We start from the raw sequence: 24,131 nt of genomic DNA on the forward strand, positions 1-24,131 counted from the left end.
TTTTATTTTTATTTATTCAAAATAATTATTTTAATATGTATAGAATCTAAAATAGTAATGATCTCTTAACTATCATTCTTTCAAAAAATAGTTTATTTTATTTAAAAATAATTAATTAAAGATTTTAAATATAAACTGTTCAAATGAGATATAGACGGTTCAAATTTGATGAGCACCATAAGCTCATCAAACCCGAAACTGGTTCCTTGTTTGGAAGGGGTAAAAAGGGAAAGTTGAAAGCTTTGCTTCGTGTTCTTCTATTTACATCAAGGGATCCATTATTTGTCTACCAGTAGAGCCAAATCCGAGTTCAGACCTTCGTCTACAACAGTTATGTCTTCCTTGTCTTCTTCATCCTCCAAATCCAAATTGACTTTCCATTACGACGTCTACGCAATTTCCCAAGTGACCACACGTCGCCTCGAAGACTTTGAGTTTCTGGTAGCATGTCTAATAGTCGAAGTTTTCGCAGACTGTATATATGATTCAAGGATGGTTACGTCTTTGTCTTCCGCGCTGAAGGCCATGGAAAGGTCGAGAATTCTTATGGTTATTTTCACGCCGGAATTCCTTAGTGCCTCCGACAAGTTATTTATTGAGAGGCTCCAGAAAGTAATGGAGTGTCACAAATCTATGAACAGACCAGTGGTTCCTGTATTCTGGGAAGCGCAACAAAAGCAAGTGGTTGAGCATTTGGCGACGCGATATAAGGATTTGGACTGGATTGGAATCGCCGTTGAAGCTGCTTCACAATCCGGCGTCACACTGTCCATTGATCTCAGGTAATAACTACTACTACTTGACACTGATTGAAATGGAAAAATGAATATCTCACTTTATTACTTTGCTTAACCAAGTATTTATACAAATGGTCAATACATAACAGAAAAATATACATAACAGAAATTAGTTTCCAACTTAATAACAGATTAATTCCCCAACACCCCCCTACAAGCTGGAGCATGAATGTTTGTCATGCCTAGCTTGGATATGAGTTCATGAAATCTGGCTGGATGTAGAAGCTTGGTGAAAACATCTGCTAGTTGATCTGAGGTCTGGACTGGAAGTAGACGAATGATTTTTGCTTGTAGCTTTTCTTTGACCAGATACGGTCAAGTTCTATATGTTTTGTGCGTTCATGGAATGTGGGATTGGAGGCAATCTGAATAGTAGATTGATTATCATAGTAGAGCAATGCAGGATCTATATGAGATAAATGGAAATCGTTTATGAGGTAGATAAGCCACTGCAGTTCACAAATAGTTGAGGCTAGGGCCATGTATTCAGCTTCAGATGAAGATCTAGAGATTGTGAATTGTTCCTTGGCTCGCCAAGAGATCAAAGAGGAACCGAGGAAGATGGCAAAACTAGTGACTAGTCGACGAGTGTCAGGACAACCAGCCCAATCAAAGTCACTGAAACTTTTCAATTTCAAGTCTGATGTAGAAGAAAAAAGAAGACCTGCACTAGGAGAGGATTTAATATATCTGAGAACACGATGTGTTGCCTGAAGATGAATGTCAGTTGGGGAGGACATGAATTGACTCAACTATTGAGCGGCAAAACTTAGGTCAAGCCGAGTAGTAGTAAGGTACTAAAGTCTACCAATAAGTTTCCAATATGATTGTGGATCAATTAGAGGTTGACCCTTGTCTTTAGAAAGCTTCAAATGTGGATCCATGGGAGAGGATGCAGGTTTGTAGGCCAAATAGCCAGTGTCTTCAAGTAACTCTAAAGCAAACCGACGTTGAGACAAAAAAACACCATCTTTGGATTGGGCAAGCTCAAGATCAAGAAAGAAACAAAGTTTACTGAGGTCTTTAATTGTGAAGGCCACATCTAAATGCTGCTTAACAAGATTAATTTCAGCCAAATCATTCCCAACAAGGATCACATCATCAACATATATTAGTATAGCAGTAAAAGAATCAGAAACTGCTCTAAAAAAGAGAGAATGGTCAGAAGCTGACTGAACATAGCCATAAGAAAGCAAGGTCGATGATAATTTTGAATACCATTGGCGGCTTGCTTGATTTGAACCATAAAGTGACTTTGTAGTTTGTAGACAAGATTTAGGGAAGAGGGTGTAAAGCCTTTTGGAAGGTCCATATACACTTCTTCATGTAGATCTCCATGGAGGAATGCATTATTAATGTCTAACTAGTGTAAGAACCAATTTTTTGCAGCTGTAATGGAGAGTAGTAATCGAAGAGAAGCCATTTTGGCAATTGGAGAAAAGGTGTCAAAGTAATCAATACCCTCTGTTTGTGTGTAGCCTTTTGCTACAAGTCTGGCCTTATATCGCTCAACTTCACCATTAGCTTTATATTTAGTTTTGAATACCCACTTGCACCTAATGGTTCTCTTACCAAGTGGTAAAGTAGTTAAAACCCAGGTCTAATTCTGTTCTAGAGCATGAATTTCTGCATTCATAATGTAATGACCCAGAAATTTGAAAATTCTTAAGATCTTCAGTACTCATTAATTGATCAAGTAATTTTTTTTTTTAAAAAGGTATGATTTAAATTTTATAACAATGGGTATAGTTGAAAGTAAGCCCATCTTCAAAGAAAGAAAAAAAAACATAAAAAAAAACAGAGATAAGAAAAATAATAATTGTAATAATCTTGATAATGTAATTATAAGTTAATTAATTCTTTTATCATTTATTGTGGTCTAGTGATCAAGAAAAAATCGGGGGCTAGGTAGCAGTGGAGGTTGTTGAGTATGCATTTGCTTCAAATCTTGGGTTTGCTAAAAAGGGGAATTTTATTATTGTTTTCCAAATTAAATTACAACATTTCCCTTAAAAAAAAATGAAAATGAAGATTTAAGTTTAAATGAGATTTTATTTTATTTATTTATTTATTTTTCCTGCCACTGCCTATGAGGGCATCACGTGGGGGAAAAAAAAAGGGGGGGGGAGAAAGCTCCGGAAGTGAAAAAAAACCTCAAATCCCTAACCCCATCTTGGAATTCCATCGCTCCTTCCACTGCCTTCCCCTATCCGTGCGTTCGTCGACGGCGTGTGTGCTGTGGGTGTGCCGGTAATGCTGAGCTCTGTGTTGCTTCCTTCAAAGCTTTGTCATTCTATTTTTTCCTTTGCTCTTCGGTGCCTTGGTAGCTTAGAAAGATTGAGCTTCATTCCCGTTTTCCTCTTCCATCTTAGTTGCTACTATTAGGGATTTAGGTAAGCTCAAATCCCTTTTTTTTTTTTTTTATCTTGAGTAGCAGTGTATTTGAGAGAAGTTTTCCCTGTTCTTCTCTCCCCTGTTTTTGCTGCTGCTGTTGTGAGGAGTGGATTGGAGATAATTTACTTCTGTTGTATTTAATCTTTTACTCTGATGAATGGGAGTGTGTGGAATTGTATTGAGATTATATATATATATATATATTCAGTTGGCGCTGATGTACGGTTTGGCCCGGGGGGTATTGCGTTGAGCTTTGATGAATTTTGGTTTAATGGATTTGATGAGTTTATTTGAATGTGGGTGCCGAAACATATGTGTGTGTTAATAGCAATTAGCAATGCTTCACTGTTGCCAACTTGTGGATTAAGAGGTTTGGTTGTTGAGTTATGTTGAATGCCTATAAGGTGTTTGACGAACTGTGTGAATGAAGAATGAGACTTGGAGATTTTGTTTGGTTTAGACATGAGGGGATGAAGTATTTGGATATGTTTATATTAATATTGTGATGATTGCAAAAGTAGAACTTTGGAATCTAGTTACTTATGTTAATAATGTTGAGAAATTAACTTGTGTAGCTTCATGTTGTATTTAGGGTGTTGTAGTTGCTTGTCTAGGAGTAGAACGCGATAATGAAGATGTTGTAACTAGTTATTTGGACGCTCAAGAGCTATATGGTTGTTGATTTTTATAGCCTGATATTTACTATGTGAGTTGAGCTAAGATGTGCTTGGAATAGCTGTGCAATCTTGTAGAAGAATTTAATTAAACTAAGATTAATGGATATTTGCAAATTGATTTATGGAATGGTGTAACAAAGGAGTTGGTTTATTATGCAGTATTATTGAGCTGAATTAGAAAACGTTTTTTTGAAAGGTTGATATAATATCCATATATGAAACTCCACAGAAATTTAAATAAAATCCCTTGAACGTTGGCATTGAGTGAAATATTTATATACATAAGCTCATTTTTATTTATTGAGACTTACTGAAGAAGAATAATCAACTAAAATTTCATTGAATAAATTGTTATGAAAAATTCTTTTGGTTCTGTGACACCAGGAGATTTAGGAGTAAGCACATTACAGAATTGTATAAACGAAAGTAAGTAGTATGATTGAGATAAGTAGCTGTTTAGTGAATAGTGCTTCATGATAATTTTTATAAATGATATGTTTTTCAATGTCATATTTGTTTATATCATCAATATTTTTGTTTTAAATATTATTTGATTGAAAACAGATTTGTTGGAACTATAACATTTGTTTATTGATATTTGTATGCCCGGACGAAATAATGCTTTTGAATAATGATATATATATTTTAAAAATGTCCCTGTATGAACTTATACTGTTTGAAAAGAATCCTTCCTCAGTGACTAACGGAATTTGAAAGAAAGTTTTGAAAATGTTATTTGAAAACTTTCATGCTGGAATCATTTGTTATAAAATATTCTTTCTTTATAAGATTTCAATATGGGATACAGATATCTTTCGTTTAATGGTATATTGATCCCATGCATGCTTGAAAAATGTTTTTTTTCCTGAGGACTGAATACAGAACGCTGGTTGCTAACAGCAGTACTGTTAGCTCTTGGTGCACCATGGTTAATATCGAGCTCGCTTGTTATTCGTGGCTTCAGCTGCGCTTGTTATTCGTGGGCATTGTTCTCACGCTTGTAATTCGTGGCTCCGGCTGCGCTTGTAATTCGTGGCTCCGGCTGCGCTTGTATTTGTTGCTTCGATCGCGCTTGTGATGGTGCACCATGGTTAACATCGAGCTCGCTTGATATTCGTGGGCATCGTTCCCGCGCTTGAATTCGTGGCTCCAGCCACGCCTGTTGGTTACTTACCCTCGTGGACTGTGTGTCCACGCTTGTTACTCGTTCTGTTGAAGTCCTCAACTGAAAAGAGTTTTTGACACTATTTCGTGATTTGAATTTATAAATAAAGTTTTTTTTATATCAAAACCTCTTTATATATTTTATTTTATGTTTTCATGGCTTATTATGAATTTAAAAGCAATGGTAAATTATTTATTTTACATGATTATATTGCATAATTTGTTCTTGTAGCACTTCTTTTACCTTATTTTTATTCATGGGAACTATTGAGTCCTTGTACCTCCCATTGAATAGCAAAGACACTCATTATTAATCAAAGCTTGTAGATACGTTTCCGAATATCTTTTAATGATGTAAATCTAAGTGTACATTTAAAAACAAAGGGAAAAAAAAACTTACTATTTTGACAATAAGAAATACATATATATATATATGTGTGTGAACTAGAAATAACGGATGAACCCTTAAGATTTTTGTAATTTTTAGGGCAAGCATTTGTTTGTATGTCTTGAAGGCTTTAGGAATGTGAGTTCTCATATTCCGTGCCGGTCACCCTTTAATTTTCGGGGCGTGACACATAACATCCCTCCATTTTGAATGTTTAACAGCTTGACTATATGTCTTTGGATCAGGGGCAGAAGTGACAGATAATACAAAATTACGATAAGCAGAAGAAAGAGAAGAATAGGATAAACCTAAAGATAGAGGATACCTAGTTGAGTGACCTTTACTTGATGATTGGTCAGTAGTAGAGATAAGGGCATAGTGATAATCCTGTAAATATGATGGAGGTTTATGAAGTCTAGTTGAACGGCGAAGGGAATGGGAGGTAGTGGCAGGAAAAGGAGAAGAAATGGATGAATTGATAGACATAAAGGGAGGAATGGTTGACGAAGTGGAGTTATTAGGTTCAACAGAAGCAGAAAGATAAGTGGGTGAAACAGTAGCAGGTTCAATAGAAGCAGAAGGAGAAGTGGGTGAGCCAGAAGAGATATTATTGCCATCATCCAAAAAGGTGGGAAGGTCTTGAATAGTAGGATCAGAAGGAGAGCTAATGAGTGAAGAAAGGAGACTGACCTTGTTAGGTTTGAAAGGAAAATTCAACTCATGAAAAACATCTCTGGACAAAAAAATTTGATTTGTAACCAAGTCTAATAAAATGTAAGCTTTTGATCCAGAGGGAAAACCAAGGAAACTACATTTTCTAGCTCTTGAATCAAATTTTAACCTATGACTGGATAATGTAGATGCAAAGCATAATGAACCCAAAACTTTGAAATCAAAATATGAAGGTTCAGTATTGTATAACTTTTCATAGGGTGTGAAATTATGAAGCACAAGAGAAGGTAAATGGTTGATGATAAAGGTAGCATGCATAACAACAAAAGACCAATAAGTAATAGGTATGTTAGATTGAAATAACAAGGCATGAGCAATGTTTAAAATGTGTTGATGTTTCCTCTCTACAAAGACCATTCTTTTGAGGAGTCTCAACATAGGACGTTTGGTGTAAAATTCCTTTAGAAGCATAATAATCAAGCATAGAAAATTCTGGTCCATTATCAGAACGAGAGACTTTAACAGTGGCAGCAAATTGATTTTCAATAAGAACAAGGAAATTTTTAGGCTATGTTCGGGCATCAGATTTAAATTTCAATAAAAATAGCCAAGTATAGCGGGAGCAGTCATCAACAATTGTAAGAAAGTATTTTTGTCCTTGAATAGAGGGAACAAAGAAGGGTCCCCAAAAGTCTACATGAATCAAATCAAAAATCTTATTGCTTATACTAGAGCTTACAGGAAAATATAATCATTTTTGTTTGGAAAAATGACAAGTACCACAAACAATAGAATGGGGAATACAAGTAATGTCAGGAATTTTCTTATGTAAAGTAGATAAGGTTGAATTGGAGAGGTGACCAAGACGGAGGTGCCAAAGATTAAAGGTTGAGTCTGTTTTTGTAGTAGCCAGATGAATTTGAGAAGTAGGAAAGGATGGAAGCATATCTGTATTGAGGAGATAAAGCCCTTCAAAAATTTTAGTTGTACCAATCATCAGTGAAGGGTGGAGCAAGTGTATTTGAGATGAGTAAGAATAGAAAATTGGAAAACAGTGAAGAGAAAGGGTTAAACGAAATGTTGAAAGGGAAAGATACAAGACATTATGTAAGACTAAAGTGGAAGATAGAACAATAGTACCAGAAATAGAAGCTATGGAATGAGAACCAGTAGGATGACACACAGAAATAGGTGAAATGGATTGATAAGAAGAAAATAAATCCAAAGAAAAACAGACATGATCAGTGGCACCAAAATCGATTATCAAAGTACTAGAATGTGGAGAAGAAAATGAATGACAATTACCTTTAATCAAGGAGATAGAAGTGTAAACATGATTAACAAAAGCAGAGGCGGAAGGTTGAGATGGACTTAAGAGTGTTAAAAGACATTGGTATTGCTCAGCAGAGAGTTGAGGAGGATAGTCACTATTTGTGTTGAATGATGTGAAGGAAAAGGCTTAGCAGTATGAATTTCTTGAACAGAGGCAGAATCTTGAGTCAAAAAATTATTCACAGAGGCAGGGGAACCATTGTGAAACCTGAAACCCGGTGGAAAGCCATGCTTTCTATGGAACTGGAGAAAGAACCATGAGGAGAAGGTCGTGGACCCTTGGCAAGCATAATCTTAGACTTTGGTGCAATATAAAATTCACGTTCTTGTTACAATACAAGAGAAAAAGCTCGAGTAATGGGAGGTACGGGATCTAGCATCATAATCTGAGATTTTACAGAAGCATATTGCTCATTAAGACCTTTGAGGAATTTGATGACGTAGTCTTCCTCTCTGTGTTTAGCAGTAGATCTATGGGAGTCACACGCGCATGGCTTGATCGGATGAATATTGGAAAGTTCATCCCAAAGAATCTTGAGCATGGTATAATACTCAATAACGCTCAAATTTCCTTGTTTTAGACTATGTATTTCCTCTTAGAGATCAGCAATGAGGAAGATATTAGACTGAGAGTAGTGAGAACAGATATAAGTTGAGATGTTAGAAGTGTGATCAAACCAAAGAATGCTCTTCGCAATGGTAGGAGAAAGCGATTTGGTGAGCCAGCCTTGCACCAGGTTGTTACAATGTTCCCAGTATGGAAACATCGGATGGGAAGTAGAAGGAGGAGAAAGAGATCCATTGATGGATTTAAGCTTGTTCTTGGACAGTAATGCCATGCACATCGATCTCGCCCAGGTGTGATAATTCGGGCCATCAAGCGGCGATGCAACGAAAATCAAGGAGGGATTTTCATTAGGGTGTATGTAGTAAGGAGAAGTCTGATCAATGGAAGGAGAAGAGGTGGTGGACTCAGAGACGACAGAGTTGGCCATGGAAGCTCGAATAGAGGAAAGAAAGACCAAATAAAGCAAGGGACAGAGAAGGAAGAAAAGGGGAAGAGAGAGAGAGAAAGAAAAAAATTTAGGCTCTGGATACTATGACACTGATTGAAATGGAAAAAATGAATATCTCACTTTATTACTTTGCTTAACCAAGTATCTATACAAATGGTCAATACATAATAGAGATTAATTTCTAACACTACTACTTTTCCTATATCAATCTGGATCTGCTTGTATTGGTTTTGATTTACCATGTGTTTGAATGGGGAGAATATGGCAAAGACCAAATAGGGCAAAGGACAGAGAAGGAAGAAAAGGAGGGGAGAGAGAGAGAGAGAAAATTTAGACTCTGGATACCATGACACTAATTGAAATGGAAAAATGAATATCTCACTTTATTACTTTGCTTAACCTAGTATCTATACAAGTGGTCAATACATAACAAAAAAATATACATAACAGAAATTAATTTCTAACGTAATAACAGATTAATTCCCTAACACTACTACTTTTCCTATATCAATCTGGATCTGCTTGTATTGGTTTTGATTTATCATGTGTTTGAATAGGGAGAATATGGGGAAGGAAAAATTAGGAAGAGGGTAAGTTCTTCCTTGTAATTGAACGGGAGGGGAAAAGTGCGGGAAGGAAAAGTATGAGGGAAAATGAGACGTAGAACTCATCCCATTTTCTCCCAAATTTTCTTTAAATGCATGGAGAGAAAATGGGAAGGAAAGGTACTTCTTCCTCTTCTATGCCCGCAAGTTGAGTCCGCCACTCTTCATATTTGTCGTCAGTCATTCAAGATCTAGCCACACTTTCATGAGTGCAAACTTGTAGAAGGCAACATTTTTTGGGTGCCATCAGGAAAGATAATACCTTTGATGCAAAATAAATTTTTAGAAATATAAAACATAAACAAGAAACACAAATCAAGTTAGATCCATGTTCGGATCCAGGTTTTTCTTCCGAAGCTCCACTAATTGATCTACTGATGCTTGCATAGAGTTTAGACTATTAGAACCTAAACTTGAGTGCCTCTATTTATAGTTTTGGCCAAGGGCATTTTGGAAAGGTAAAATATCCACTAAGTCCATTCGTTTAAATTTAAATATTCAAAGATATATTAACTGATAAGATTATAAATTTGAATTTAAATCCAGAATTAATTTTAATTAATTCTAAGTAATATATATCTTTAATACATATTTAATCTGTACAGTATAAATTAATTTAATTTGTACCATAATCAATTGGATTTGATTCAAGATGTTTGACTAAGTCAAAATATCATAATCTTACTTGAATATTTGATTGAAATATTCTTTTAATATCCAATCAAGTAGTATGGCCGATCAAAAGAGGATCTAAACCTAAAAATCCAACAGAAATATTAAAATATTTGTTATTATTTAATATTTAAATATTTTTAACACATATTTAAGGGAAAACCGTAAAAAAGGACCATGAAAATTATAAAACTACAAATTGGGATATGTTACAACACTTTCAAAAATTTTGATAGCAATTGAATTCCAAATAACAACACATTTTTGAGAAATTGCCTAATTTGCAATTTCAGAATTTCATTATTTTTTTGTGATTTTCCCTACATTATTTAATAACAATAGTAGAATATTTAAATTTAATTTCATCAATATATCACTATTTAAGTTAATTTATGACATTAATATCAATATAATTATCTCATTGTTATATTTCGTTTGATTTTATATGACATTAATATCAATATGACTATGTCATTGTCATTCACTTGTTTGCTTAATTTTTTTTTTGTTTTCTGTTTGTTTTTTGGTTACAAAAGGCAAGCTGATGCTTTAAAAGGTCTTAGCCAAGTCTAATTAGACTAGTTACTGGGTACTGAAATACCATTTCCTCGACACTAGTTGGTCAACACTGTAGTTCTGCACTCTTACAGTACTTCCCCAATTAGGACAAGCTGGTCTGTGTCTAAGTGTGCTATGCATGCAATAATGTCTGCACATTCTTAGACTTCCCTTCTTGCGTAATTGATTTGAACATTCCAGTTCACATAAATGAGTTGTCTGGTTTCTTCTATTTCTTATCTAAACAGATGATCTAGTCCCGTATACCTTAAGAGAATGTTTATGGCTTCTATTGAGTCTGAGTAAGCTGTATGTCTCTTATATTGAAGTCCTGGCATACCTACAATCTAGTTTTAAGCACCAGTATTTCTGTAACTGCTATCGGGTATGTTCCCAATTTTTGTTTAAATCCCATAATCCATTGCCCATGCTCATTCTATATCACTCCTCGACAAGCCGCCTGGTTACAATCTCTGATTGAGGCATCCACATCCAATCTTATTGTTCCAGGTGGTGGCATCTCCCATACTCTTCTCTTCAAATCCCATACTTTAAATATCTGGTGCTTGTACATTTCATTGACACATTCGTCCCAGATATGGAAGGCGCACTATTGTATTACCTCGTTCAATGATGTTACTGCTCCACTAAAGATTTGGAGGCATCTAGCTTTCCATAGAAGCCAACAAGTATATGTGAAAACAGTGGTCCATGGCCATCTACTAAAAGAGTTCCGTGCTGGGTTGGTCCTAGCATTCCATGCAAGCCATTCCTGAAAATTACTCGAAAAGAAAACAACATATTTGTTAGGAGAAATAAGTGTTTTCCATAAATTTTTCGCTCTCTCACAATCTCTCAATGTATAAAGCACTGTTTCCTCACATATACAGCCCAATGGACATCTCTCAGTGTCTGGTAAGCCTTTTTTTGCTCTTAGGGAATTAGTGATTAATCTCTCATGACTTTCTTGCCAAAGAAAAAGTTTGATTTTTTTCAAGCACTTGCCACCGCTAGATTTTCTACCAAACCAGGTTCACTCTTTCGTTGCTAGAATGGAATAAGAAGTTATAAGCAGCCTTGACAGAGAACTGCCCATCTATCCTATTTCGCCAACACAAACCATCCTCTCCGCTATTTAATGGGGGTGGAACCTTTCTGATAGCATTGATGACCCAATCTGGTAATAAAGATTTCCAATTATCCACATTCCATCTCCCATATGGTAGTACATGATTCGCCACCTTCTCCTCAAGATTAGTGTCCTGTAGATTCTAAATTGTATACTTTATTAAAGGTGACTGTTGTTGGGCTTCCTGCCTACCCCTTTTAGAAAGACATCCCAAACACTAGTAATGCCTTTCCAAGTTTCTAAACAGAGTCTTGGTCTGGTTACCTCAAGTATGGTACTATTCCCACACGCATATCTTGCTCTCAAGCATTGGACCCAAAGAGATTCCAACTTCATAATTAAACCCCAGCAAAGTTTCATGATGAAGGCTTTATTCTGTGTAGTTAAATCTTTTATTCCTAACCCTCCTCTTCTTTTACTTTCCATAACCTTATTCCATGCAATAAGATGCATTTTTTTAGAGTGCTCATCTTGGCACCATAGAAAATGTCTGCTAGTCTTTTCTATTTCTTGGATAACTCCTTTTGGCAAGAGGGTGGACTGCATTGGATATGCTGAAAGCACCGAAAGAACTGCTTTTATGAGTACAGTTCTTCCTACCATACTTAAGAACCTTCCCTTCCATTTTGATAACCGGGAGCAAACTTTTCTGGTTATATGACTAAAAGTCTCTTTGTTGATCTTGTTGTGGATGAGAGGTACTACCAAATATTTTCCCAAGTCTGAAGTGATCCCAATTCCAAGTGCTTGGCTAAGTTGCATGGCCTGATTTATCAGCACTCGTCTTAAGAAGAAGGCCTTTGACTTCTGTAAATTGATTCTATGTCCAGAAATCTCACAAAACTGCCCTATGACTTGTTTAATAATCTACATTTGTTCCAAGGGAGCCTTAGCAAACAACAACAAGTTATTTGCGAAGAAAAGATGTGAAACACAAGGACCACCTGGAGTGAATTTTAAAGGTTTCTGATTCCTTTGTTGGCATTCAGCTTTTATTAGGTGACCCAACCTTTCCATGCATAACACAAACAAGTAAGGACTTAAAGGATCTCCTTGATTAACTCCTTGCGTAGGGTGAAAGCTTTGTCCTTCTTGCCTATTCCATAGCACTTTCATCGTCACCGTGCTAACACAAGCCATGATGAGCCTTATTAAATTAGGATTAAGACCAATACACTGTAAGGTATTCTCCAAAAAGCTCCAGTCTGGCCTGTCGTAGGCTTTCTCCATGTCCACTTTTATCGCTACATACCTTTTCCTCCCCGGTTTAAACCGCATGAGATGGATTGCCTCCTGAGCTATTATGATGTTGTCGCAACTCAACTGTGAGGCTATGAAACTACATTGCTTAGGACCAATGAGATAATTCATGACTCTTTGCAACCGACCAGCCAGCAGCTTGGTAACAATTTTAAAACTCAAGTTGCATAAAGATATAGGTCTCATCTCCTTCAGGGACTTTGGTTGGTCCATTTTGGGGATAAGGACGATGTTCACCTAGTTAATCTCCCTGATCGATTCTGGATTGCTAAAGGCCTTCTTGACCAAGTGACATATAGTACCTCCTACTTTGTCCTATTGATTTTGAAAGAAATGAGCTTGTAGCCATCTGGTCCTGGGGCCTTAAACACATCCATAGAGAAAGCTGCATTCTTGATTTCAGTGTCAGACACTTCCCTATGAATCCACTCGAAATCAATCTGTGTCATGGAAGAGAAGTCATTTTGCCATCCTCTGGACAAATCAACCTCTGTATCTTTAGTGTATAGCTCCTGATAATATTGAGATGCCATTTTACTAAGCTCAGTTTGATTAGTGATCCACTGCCTATCATCCTTTTGTAGTCCCTGTATTTTCTGCTTCTTCCTTTTCATCATCGTGGAAGCATGGAAGTACTTAGTATTCCTATCACCCCATTGCAACCACTAGCACCTTGATTTTTGAAACCAGATTAACTCTTCCTGAAGGGCAAGCTTATGATACTTAGTCCATAATTTCCTTTCTAATCTTGCTAATCCATTAGCTGTATTACTTCGCCTTCTTCTCTCGATCCCTTAAATTCTGTGGAGAACTTCCATTTTCTATTTTGGAATGTATCCTATTTGCTCATTATTCTATTTACTCATATTGTGCTAGAACTTCTCTACTCCTGCTCCTTTTCTTTCCAAGCCTCCTCCACAATTTTTCCAAATTCTTCTTTTAACCCCCAAGCAGCCTAGTAATGGAATCTTTGACTCTTCTGTTGTGGACCAGTTCCTGCACTAGTAGATATGATAGTAACTTTGTGATCTGAGTTGTATTTAAGATCTGATCTGGCAGTAGTGTTTGGGTATTTAATCTCCTAAGATAAGTTACAAAAAGCCCAATCTATTTTCTCTTGGACTCCACCTCCTTCCCAAGTAAACATAAATGTTGGGTCACTTAGTTTTATTAGCCCAGTGTCAACGATATAGTTATTGAAGTCCATCATCGATTGATTATGAGGCGGAGCCCCTCCCCTCTTGTTGCTCGGGTCTCTGTAAGCATTAAAATCTCCCAAAAAGATCCAGGGTCCCTCAGTCAGCTTTGCTATAGCTCGAATTGACTCCCAAAGTTTGCTACGCTTCTTATAATTTGTTTCCCCATAGACAAAAGTCGAGGAAAACCAATCCTGAGTACCTTTTCTACATATTTGGCAGTGTATGAATTGTTCACTTGACACAATTTGCTCCACTTCGAACTCCTATTCGTTCCATAGCACCCATATGCTACCTAAGAAACTAGCCGCCTCTACTTGAATCCAATTATTGTATCCAAGTTTCTGAACTAATTTATCAGCTTGAGTTCCACTTATTCTGGGTTCAATTATGCAAAAAATTCCAACATTATTCTTTTTGGTGATGTCCTTTACAATAATAGGGAAAGGCCAGCCTCCAGCCCCCCGATAATTCCAACAAGCTATATTCATGGATAAAACACAAGAGGAAAAAGAGTAGAAGGCCTTATCTAGTCTCTTCTGCACCTGGCCCAGACTCTATCTCTTTGATCCCTTCATGCCCTAACTTCGAGGTTGCCACTTTATTATACTCCAGCCCATATCCATTGTGTGACGACCCAGTGTCAAGAGGATTAGGATCAATATCCACTATTGTTAACTCCCTCCCTTGGTCCACTTGACGAGTGGGCTGAGTATACAATATTATTGCACCATTATCCCCTATTCTTTCCTGAGCTTTTGATAAGTCCTTCTTGTTCTGGGTTAGAAGGTCCGTAGACCCATTAACCACTATGTGAGTTCTCTACCTCAGCGTTTTGGGCTTCGGGTTTGCTTCTGGCTCATTTGGGCCTCCTCCCTTATAAGCATATCCCTCATTTCTCTACTCGTGCCACTGTTATTTCCTGTTCTTTTCTTTTTGTTTCAGTCTCGTTTACTTTGTGTGTGTTGGGTTTCACATTCTCTTTCCCTCGTCTAGCTTTCACTTTAGATGAGGTTTTAGGGCCTCCTCCACCTTTACTCCCTATTGCTACCCTAGTGCCTATTGATAGGGGTTGCCTCTTTCTAATGTTCCTCATCTCTGATGAGTTTTCCTTCAGAGCACCTTCTTCCTCTTTCCCTCTATTTTCATCTTCACTCTCCGCCTCCATTTCATCTTCCAATAAAGCCAGTGCTGCAAACCTAGACTGTTCAAGTATGCTGTCCTTTCTTCTGACACCCCTTACTGCCTGACTTTTTCCATCCTGTCCTTCCATCTGAGCCTTACTCCTCAAGATCTGAGCTTTCGAACCCCCCTGGTGAGCATCCAGGGTTTGAAAGTTACTGATTGATCCGTACTTTCTTCTCTGTCTTTCCCTCTGACCATGGCTGCTGTCTATCTTCCATCGGCGCCAGGGATTGTGGTACCCCAAATCTTGCTTATGATTTTGCTATCCACTTTTCTTCCATGAGCATGCCTCCCACTGGTGGCCATACCGGCCGCACTCAAAACAAATGAGGTTTAAACCCTCATATTCCACATTCAACACATCTGTGGTTGTTACAATCCTTAGCATCAGTTGTTTCTGCAGGTCTAGCTTAACACAGATTCTTATGTATCTACTGCGCTTCACTTTGGCTTCTAATGTAAACCCGTTTGCTAAGGTATTTAGGTTGACTCTGAGTAGTCTTCCGATCCTTTCTCTAAGCTGTGAGATGAAGTGCCCATTATAGCAATGCATCGGTGTATTTGGAATGCATACCCAAGTCACAATCAGTCTTAGCTGGTTTTTGTAAGGGTTGAAATATAGTGTCTACGGCTGAATGAGGATACAATGATGAGCTATAGTCCATGGGCCCCTATACAAGACCTTTCTGTATTGGCTCTTCCATTGCTGCTGATTTGTGAGTCTTACCACGAAGTAATTATTTGGAAGATCAATCAACTCAAATTCATTGAAAACCCAGACCTTCGCCAGATGCGCCCTTAGCATGTATAGGTTATATCTCTGCCCTAACATTGTAATAATCAGGGAGTAGTTCCAAGGCTTGCACCATTCATTGAATTCCTCTTGAGAAATGGCCATTGGGTATACCTTTATAAGATTCTTAATCTCCTCAGATGGCTCCGAGAGCTCCTAGAAAATCTCATTATCCTCAAGGAAAAGCTCATTTGACTCTATGCTTGCCCCACTATTCGCCACTCTGTTGAACCCTTGAAGAGATTGTTTGTAAGAGAGTGCTGGAGCTGAGGACTACGGCGATTCTCTCATTTTCACGATTAAGGATCTTCGTCCTCTAGATGTCTAGAGTTTTCTTCTTGTTCTTGTCCATTCTTGTCCATGTTATCATCCATGATAACTACTGGCACCTCTTCCACTTTCTTTTTCTTCATCCATTCATTCTTTGATGAATCAAGTGGCCGGTCCGGTGGAGTCTTGTGTTGACCTATGTCTTCCATATCACGCTTAGTTCTGTGGCACAGAAATCGAGAGATAGAAAATCTCCTAATTCCCTTTTTTTTTGTTCATCCAAATAAGATACTCCCTCCGTTCCTTATTATAAGAGACATTTGGTGTTCATGGCATGTTCCTATATATAAGAGACACTTAAAAGTTGTCTCTACTTTTTTGTGGTGATTTCCTATTTTACCTATATTTATTGTCTCCAACTCACACTCTCTCTCCTTCCCACTTCTCTTTCTTTTAATAAATTACCATTGTTCTCTCTCCTTATTAATGAGGATATTTTTGGAAAAAAAATTATACTTTTTACATATTAATTGTTCTTAACTAATTTTAACTGTTTTTTTTATCAACGTAATTCGGTTATTCGTCTCTTATAATAAGGAACGGAGGGAGTAATTAGTAACACTTTTCTTCAGTTCTCTCTTCTCATTTTTTAACTCTTATTTTCCTTTTGTCAAACTTTTCTTCCCACCCAATGTAGGGTTTTCGTCTAGATGGGATAAGTTAGTGGTTGATCATGCGGTAAGAAGGGGGAATTATGATCAGAAAGAGATAAATTCAAAAAATCCAGATGTTGCGTGACAAATCTGGTTTGAAACGGGTCAGCAGGTCAAATAACCTCATTCTATATCTCAAACAAAAGATTAAAGATGAATTTTGGGTTGATCATGATTAACTATTAGATTTTCGCCATGGTTTTAGTACTTGTACCTATTGTACCTTCTGACCGAGAGAAAAAAAAAACGAGAGCTTTGTTTGCAATTTGTTTTTTATTTAAGACAATATGCCCACTACCTTCTTCATGAGATGAGTGTGGGTGGTAGGATGTCGCTTGAGCCAAAAACTCTTGAGAGTTACTGTGTGATGGATGTCAAACACAAGGATTAAATACAAGTAAGCATTATGATTAATACATAAATATGAACTTTGAGCTCTCAAACCAAGAGTTATGAAAACACAGAAATTTACGACACATCTGTCAGCAAACATTGAGATCACACAACCAAAATGGAATGGCGGCCTGTAGCAAACCGACACCCCAAGAAATTTCTAAAGCCAAATAACACCATACACTACTGAACTTCCAAACAACTGAAGCAATGGGTTAAGATTGATTAAAAATCTTAAATTAGGTTTCTTACATATCTTTCAACTGCAAAGCAGTCCCATACTAATAAAATTCCAAATTGACATATGGTAAAAAGACTTTCTTACCATAGAAACTTCATAGTGATAAGGTGAAATTTCAGCTCATGGCCCCCCAAGTGTTCAATACTACCCTTTTTCGCATTGGTCTAATTTTAAACCGGGATCGGTTTGGGTTTTAACTCTTAGTACCAGTTTCTAATGGGTTTAACTGGTCTTGGACAGATTCTAATTGAGCCTAACAGCATTTAAAGAAATTGAACAGGTTTTTATATTGGCGAAAGCATCAATCACAACTCTTTGATTCGATCACAGGTCCCTAATGGATCCAATTGTACTTATTCTAAAGTAAGTATTTTTAAAATTATTTGCATGCAACTAAAATATTCATTAGATAAATAAAATTAGAAGCCAAAAATTATACAATTTACACAAAAACTGATTTCTCAAAATTTGATTCCATAGCAATAGGTGTTAGTCCTAACGATATCACAAGTTTGTGTTCATCTGGATAGAAAAGATTCCTTTGAAAGCAGTACTCCTTTTAGGCTCAACAATGCTTAAATTTAATCAAGTAGTATCATATATCAAATACTATATGAAAAATTTTATCCCATAAAATAATTAACTTACTCGTCAATAAACGTCTTTGCTAATACTTTGATGTAGATTTGCTAGATGCACGTTTGGATCATGTGAGAAGTTGGTAAAAGCAACAGCATTCAAAATCGTTGATATTACTAGTTACCGATGAGAAGAAATTTCTGCTCTTGTGGAATTTAAAGTTCATCTTAAAAGTATTGGTGGTAGCCGGTGCTGTAGAAACTAATTAAATAGAATTGAAGTCTGATATTTGTTTCTTATTGTATCTCCTTTTGGTACAAATGAGTATGATTGTGTCACCTATATCATCAAACTTAATATGCTGAGAGAAAGAGTGGGTTTTGTTAATCGAATTCTATTATATAAAATTTGATAATTAAACACGCGCATACATTATACGTAACTTTTTACTGATTCTAAATCTTTTTGTCCAGGCAAGAAGTGAGTAAACTTCAGGAGGAATTAGACAAATACTTGTTTTGCAATCTTCCACCCCATCCAGTGGGGTTACTCCGTCGTGTGAAAGATGTACTTCTTCTGTTGATGGGCGGGACCTGTTCCATCGGAATATGGGGGGTTGCAGGTATTGGTAAATCCACTTTCGCCAGAGCAATTTATGATAGAATGGGTGGCAAGTTTGAGAGAAAAAGTTTCCTTGCAAATATCAATGATGAATGGAAGAAAGATAATAGTCTAGTTCATCTACGACATCAACTTGTTTCAGAACTTGATATGGATCATGCATTTCAAATGAAGATGGCACTCAACTCCGGGAGTGCAATGGTAGTATTTGATGATGTGAATCATATAGACCAACTCATAGCATTATGGGGAAGTAGTTCTCTGTGCTTTGACAAAAGGAGTTTAGTACTTGTTACGTCAACAAGTAAGGATCTAATTCTTGGCCTCGGACTCCACTTTTATGAAATGAAGGCGCTGGATGAAAGTGAGTCTCTTGAGCTTTTCAGTTGGCATGCATTTAAGAAATCTAGTCCAACAGATGATTTCATGTCTCTATCAGGGAAAGCAATAAATTTTTGTGAAGGACTACCATTAGCTCTTGAAGTTATTGGCTCTCTTTTGCTTAATAAGACAAAAAAAGAGTGGAATAATGTGTTGAAGAAATTGAGAGGAATTCCTCATGGTCAAATACAAGAGAAGCTCAAGATAAGCTTGAACTTTTTAACCGATTCAGAGAAAGATTTACTCTTTACTATAGCTTCCTTGTACGTCGGTCTAAATAGACACGATGTTATACAATTGTTAAAGGGCTCAAAATTTCCTGTAGAAAAGGCAATGCATGAGATTATAGAGCGGGGACTTGTTAAAGTTGATACAAGTGATAGGCTTGATGTTCATCATTTGCTGCGAGAGATAGGAAGAGAAATAAATCCTAAAAAGATAAAGCATGAATATATCTATGAAGTATTTTTGAGTTTTAGAGGTGAAGATACACGTAAATCTTTTACTACTCATCTTTGCACTGGTTTAAAGAAAGCAGGTATTGAGGTCTTCATGGATGAAGAGGGGATTGGAAGGGGTGAAGCCATTTCTTCCTCTTTACTGCAAGCAATTGAAAGTTCGAGAATGTCGATAATTATATTCTCGAAAAATTATGCTGGCTCTAGTTGGTGCTTGCAAGAATTAGAGAAAATCATGGAGTGTCACAAAACAACTCATCAAGAGGTCTTACCAATATTTTATGATGTGCAACCATCTGAAGTTCGTAAACAACAAAATATTTTTGGAGAAGCATGGAAAAGACTCACACTAAGAAACTCAACTAGCAAAGTGAAGAAATCGATGATCAATTGGAAGAGAGCGCTCATTGAAGCTGCGAATATATCTGGGTGGGACATGCATGAATGGAGGTAAGTCTGATTACCATTCCTTTTTGGTCAAGTTTGATTATCTTTTACTTGTTACTGTGTGACATCATTAAATTCCTTAATTTCCTATTGGTGATATGCGCTTCAATATATGAAAATAATGTCCTTGGGAAAAGAAAATACTTGGTTGTAACTGGGATATTATAAATGGTCCAGCTGCTTACTCTTACAAATCACACAATGAGCACTGAATGAATCTTAAAAAGAAAGGTTTTTGTAATTTTCTTGCAGAAGATGCGTCAGGAGAGGGGTTTGGATTTAGTTCATACATAACAAATACCTTTAAACAAATTTTAGCTAACATCTACGTTAAGAGGCAATTGATCTAATCATTTAGAAAAGAATCGTTAGTCTCCAAGGTTAATAAATAAACGCCAAGATTGATCCTGATATAAATGTAACTTGTTTTTTCCAGAACTGAAACGGAGTTGATTGACGATGTGGTTGAAACTATAACAATGAAGCTAGACAACAAAGATTTGTTTGTTACTCACCACCCAGTGGGAGTAGAGCCTCGTGTGCAAGATATCATCAGGTTGCTGAATAATAAATCAAATGAGGTTATCATAGCAGGGATATGGGGGATGGGGGGGATTGGCAAGACTACTATTGCTAAAGCGATCTTCAACAAAATTGGTCAAACATTTGAAGGAAAGTGTTTCCTCTCAAATGTGAGGGAAGTGTGGAAGCAAGATAATGGTCAAGTTTATCTTCAAAAACAAATTCTTTCAAGCATCTTTAATGCGAGAAGAGTGAAGCTCACAAGTATAGAAATGGGGACAACTCTAATCAAGAAAATGCTTGGTAAGAAAAGGGTACTTGTTGTTCTTGATGATGTAAATAATGATGATCAGTTGAAAGCTTTATGCGGAAATCATGCATGGTTTGGTCAAGGTAGTAGAATAATCATCACCACTAGAGATGAACGGCTACTTAAGATCCTTGGAGTGGAAGATCAAAAGATATACAACATGAAAGAAATGAATGATGGTGAATCTCTTGAGCTTTTTAGTTGGCATGCGTTTAAGCAACGATTCCCTGAAAGAGATTATGCTGAATTTTCAAGGAGGATAGTTTCTTACTCTGGAGGTTTGCCACTAGCTCTTGAAGTTCTTGGCTCCTATTTATTTGATAGGGAAGCGTTGATATGGGAAAGTGTTCTAGAGAAACTACAACAAATTCCAAATGATAAAATATATGAAAAGCTAAAAATAAGTTATGATGGTTTGAGTGACCAAACAGAGAAAGATATATTCCTTGATGTATGTTGTTTTTTTATTGGGAAGAACAAAAGCTATGCTACACAAATATTAAATGGTTGTGGACTTCATGCTGATATTGGAATTATTCGTCTGGTAGAAAGGAGCCTAATAAAAGTTGGCAAGAAAAACAAGCTCGACATGCATGACTTACTACGTGATATGGGAAGACACATCATTCGTGAGCAATCACCAGAGGATCCTGAGAAGCGGAGCAGATTATGGTCTCATGATGATGTTCTAGATGTGTTAAGAAATTGCACGGTGAGAATGTCTCTGAATGACTTATACTTATTTAATTTATGTTGCTTTTTCATTACCAGTTTTGCAATCCCATATTTTAGTTAACTGTTGCGTGTTCAAACATTTATCGTATCGCTTGTTTATTATATTTGTAATGTTTCAGTAACTGAAATATCATTTATTTTTATTTCCCGTTATTTCTACTTTAATAGGGAACAATAGCGATTAAGGGATTGGCTTTAAACATGTCAGCAAATAGTTCAAGATCATTGGGTGCCAAAGCATTTGAGAACATGAAGAAGCTTCGTTTGCTCCAACTTGATCATGTACAACTTGTTGGAGACTTTGATTATTTATCAAAGGACTTAAGGTGGCTGTGCTGGCATGGATTTCCCTTAGAAAACTTGCCAACAAATTTAAGTCTCGAAAAGATAGTTGCCATAGACTTAAAGTGGAGTAATCTCGCAAAAGTATGGGAGAAAAGCCAGGTATTTACAATGTCACAATGAAATTTTCAAATTAAACACATGTACCAATTGTCGTGTTAATTTATTTCCATATATTTTATTCTTTCCATTCATTGTGTTTATTTATTTTAAAATGTTCTCTTGGTGCAGAGGCTAGAGTGGCTGAAAATTCTCAATTTGAGTCATTGTCATCATTTGACAAAGACACCTAACTTTTCAAAGTTACCATATCTTGAAAAGCTAATACTGAAAGATTGTCCGCTTGTGTCTTCGATTCACCCCTCCATTGGAGATCTTAAATATATTGTTCTGTTAAATTTAAAGGACTGCAAAGATCTCAATCATCTCCCAAGAGGTATATATAACTTGAAATCTTTGAAAACTCTCAATCTTTCGGGTTGTTCAAAGATTGAAAAGTTGAAAGAAAACATTGGGCAAATGGAATCCTTGACGACTTTGGTGGCAAATCGAACTTCTATTACACAAGTTCCCTCCTCATTAGTGAGAATGAAAAGTATTAAATATGTGTCAGTATGTGGCTACGAAGGATTATCGCGTGATGTATTTCCATCCATTGTTATGTCTTGGATGTCACCGACAGTTCAATCAAAGTCCCTGTTACGAGCATTTAGGATCATGCCATCTTTAATCAAGGGTCTATCACATCCTTTATTTGCCAGAAGCCCTGAAGTATTAGAAGCAAGACCAAGCACATCTCAAGATTTATGTGGAACTCAAGGGTTAATTGGTTTTCAAGAGAAATCTCACATGGAAAGGTTAGAGCCATTGAGTTCTTTAACTATTCATTTAGGCGGATTCAACAAAGTTATGGATGCACTTTTAAACAGTATTTCACAGGTAATTTTTCTAGAAACCGCCATGAATGTATTTTCAATTAAATCAGCATGATGATTTTCGTTAGTGTGAGCATTATACTATTATTTTTCCTCTATTCTCAATTCTTTTTCCTTGTTCATGGATTAGGGATGGAGTGACGGAGGGTTTGACTATTCTCAGCTTCCTCAAGATAATTATCCTGATTGGCTATGTTTTGAGAGTGAAGGATCTTCTGCATCATTTAAAATGCCTCGAGTTGTTGGTCGTTTGATGGGAATGGTAATCTATATTATCTATTCATCTTCTCAAGATAGCATGGCATCTGTATATCCTGTTGGCTTCATGATAAAGAATTTCACAAAGGGTACTATGGATTTTTACAAGCGAGATGATGCAACGACTTCTACTGATGATGACTGGCACAAAATAACACTTAATCTAGAGCCTGATGATGACCTGGAAATTATAGTCAATTTTGCCCAAAAGCATATTGTGAAGAAGACTTTAATCTATCTGGTATACAATGAAGGAACTAAACTAAGTATCACTCCATCATGTGAAAGCATTGGCAAGGAGATACGTTTGTAATTGGGATTGCGTATAAGATTTGCATGTGTTTATTCTGAAAAAAAATATAATATTTATTTCTATGTATATAATATTGCAGGGCTTCATTAAAAGGAAGAAGAGGTGAAGAATGACAGGTAGAAGGCTGCAGGTTATGGCACTCGTGTTTTTTTTTTTTTTAACCTTACTTTTTATTTGTTGAGCAAAACAGCAAAAGGAAAAATCAAGAAAAAGTCCCTGTTTAAAAATTTTATTGATCAGAATGACCCCAATTTGAATATGGGTGTTTTCTATGCATGAATACTTTATAATATTAGTATTTAGATTATTTTGGCCAACAAAACTTTTAAAAGGGGATTTTCCACCAATTTTTTGGGGAAAAAAATTAAAATCGTTACCATATATTATCTGTCAATATACTGTCCTCCTTTGTCATTGGCATTTGGCAATTTGGCATCATTATCCTTTTCCCTTTTTTTGGGCCGGCTTCATACAGGACCCACTTGTCTGCAAAATACTTCCGTCTCCTCCTCCTCCTCTTTTTTCTTTAATGTTAAATGGGCTTTGTTTTTGAATGACCCAAAACCTTGACCCGTTAACCAAAATCCTTACCCGCCGAGTTAAATTAATAACCCATTTCACATTTCATTTCATTTCTAAATTGACTTCGTAAATTGTGATATTTGAAAAGGTAGGAGTTGAATAATCTCTGGAGTTTGAGTTCAAGGAGTAAGGTTAATTTAATATGTTTCTTAGTGATTTGTCTGCATCTGTATGATTTATCATTTAATGAGTA

General features: G+C 36.5%; 1 protein-coding gene across 1 annotated transcript; it reads left to right on the top strand.

Moving 5' to 3' along the window:
- Positions 1-21,383: 21,383 nt before the first annotated feature.
- Positions 21,384-23,356, top strand: LOC114734788 (uncharacterized). The gene is made up of 4 exons (XM_028922432.1): positions 21,384-21,485; positions 21,677-21,834; positions 22,612-22,789; positions 22,916-23,356. Exons 1-4 carry the CDS (start codon positions 21,384-21,386, stop codon positions 23,354-23,356), a joined length of 879 nt encoding a protein of 292 aa, XP_028778265.1.
- Positions 23,357-24,131: the final 775 nt, after the last annotated feature.

Source organism: Neltuma alba, unplaced genomic scaffold, assembly GCF_004799145.2.
Source record: "Neltuma alba isolate B1F8T4 unplaced genomic scaffold, ASM479914v2 tig00013145_pilon, whole genome shotgun sequence".
NCBI classification, from domain to species: Eukaryota; Viridiplantae; Streptophyta; class Magnoliopsida; order Fabales; family Fabaceae; genus Neltuma; species Neltuma alba.

What these genes read in the sequence shown, in the direction of transcription:
- LOC114734788 (XM_028922432.1), top strand. Translation starts at nt 21,384, where the DNA reads ATGGGAAGACACATCATTCGTGAGCAATCACCAGAGGATCCTGAGAAG. An exon ending in ATGTGTTAAGAAATTGCACG is followed by an intron (nt 21,486 to 21,676) that starts GTGAGAATGTCT and finishes CTACTTTAATAG; the next exon opens with GGAACAATAGCGATTAAGGG. An exon ending in TATTTATCAAAGGACTTAAG is followed by an intron (nt 21,835 to 22,611) that starts GTGGCTGTGCTG and finishes TTTATTTGCCAG; the next exon opens with AAGCCCTGAAGTATTAGAAG.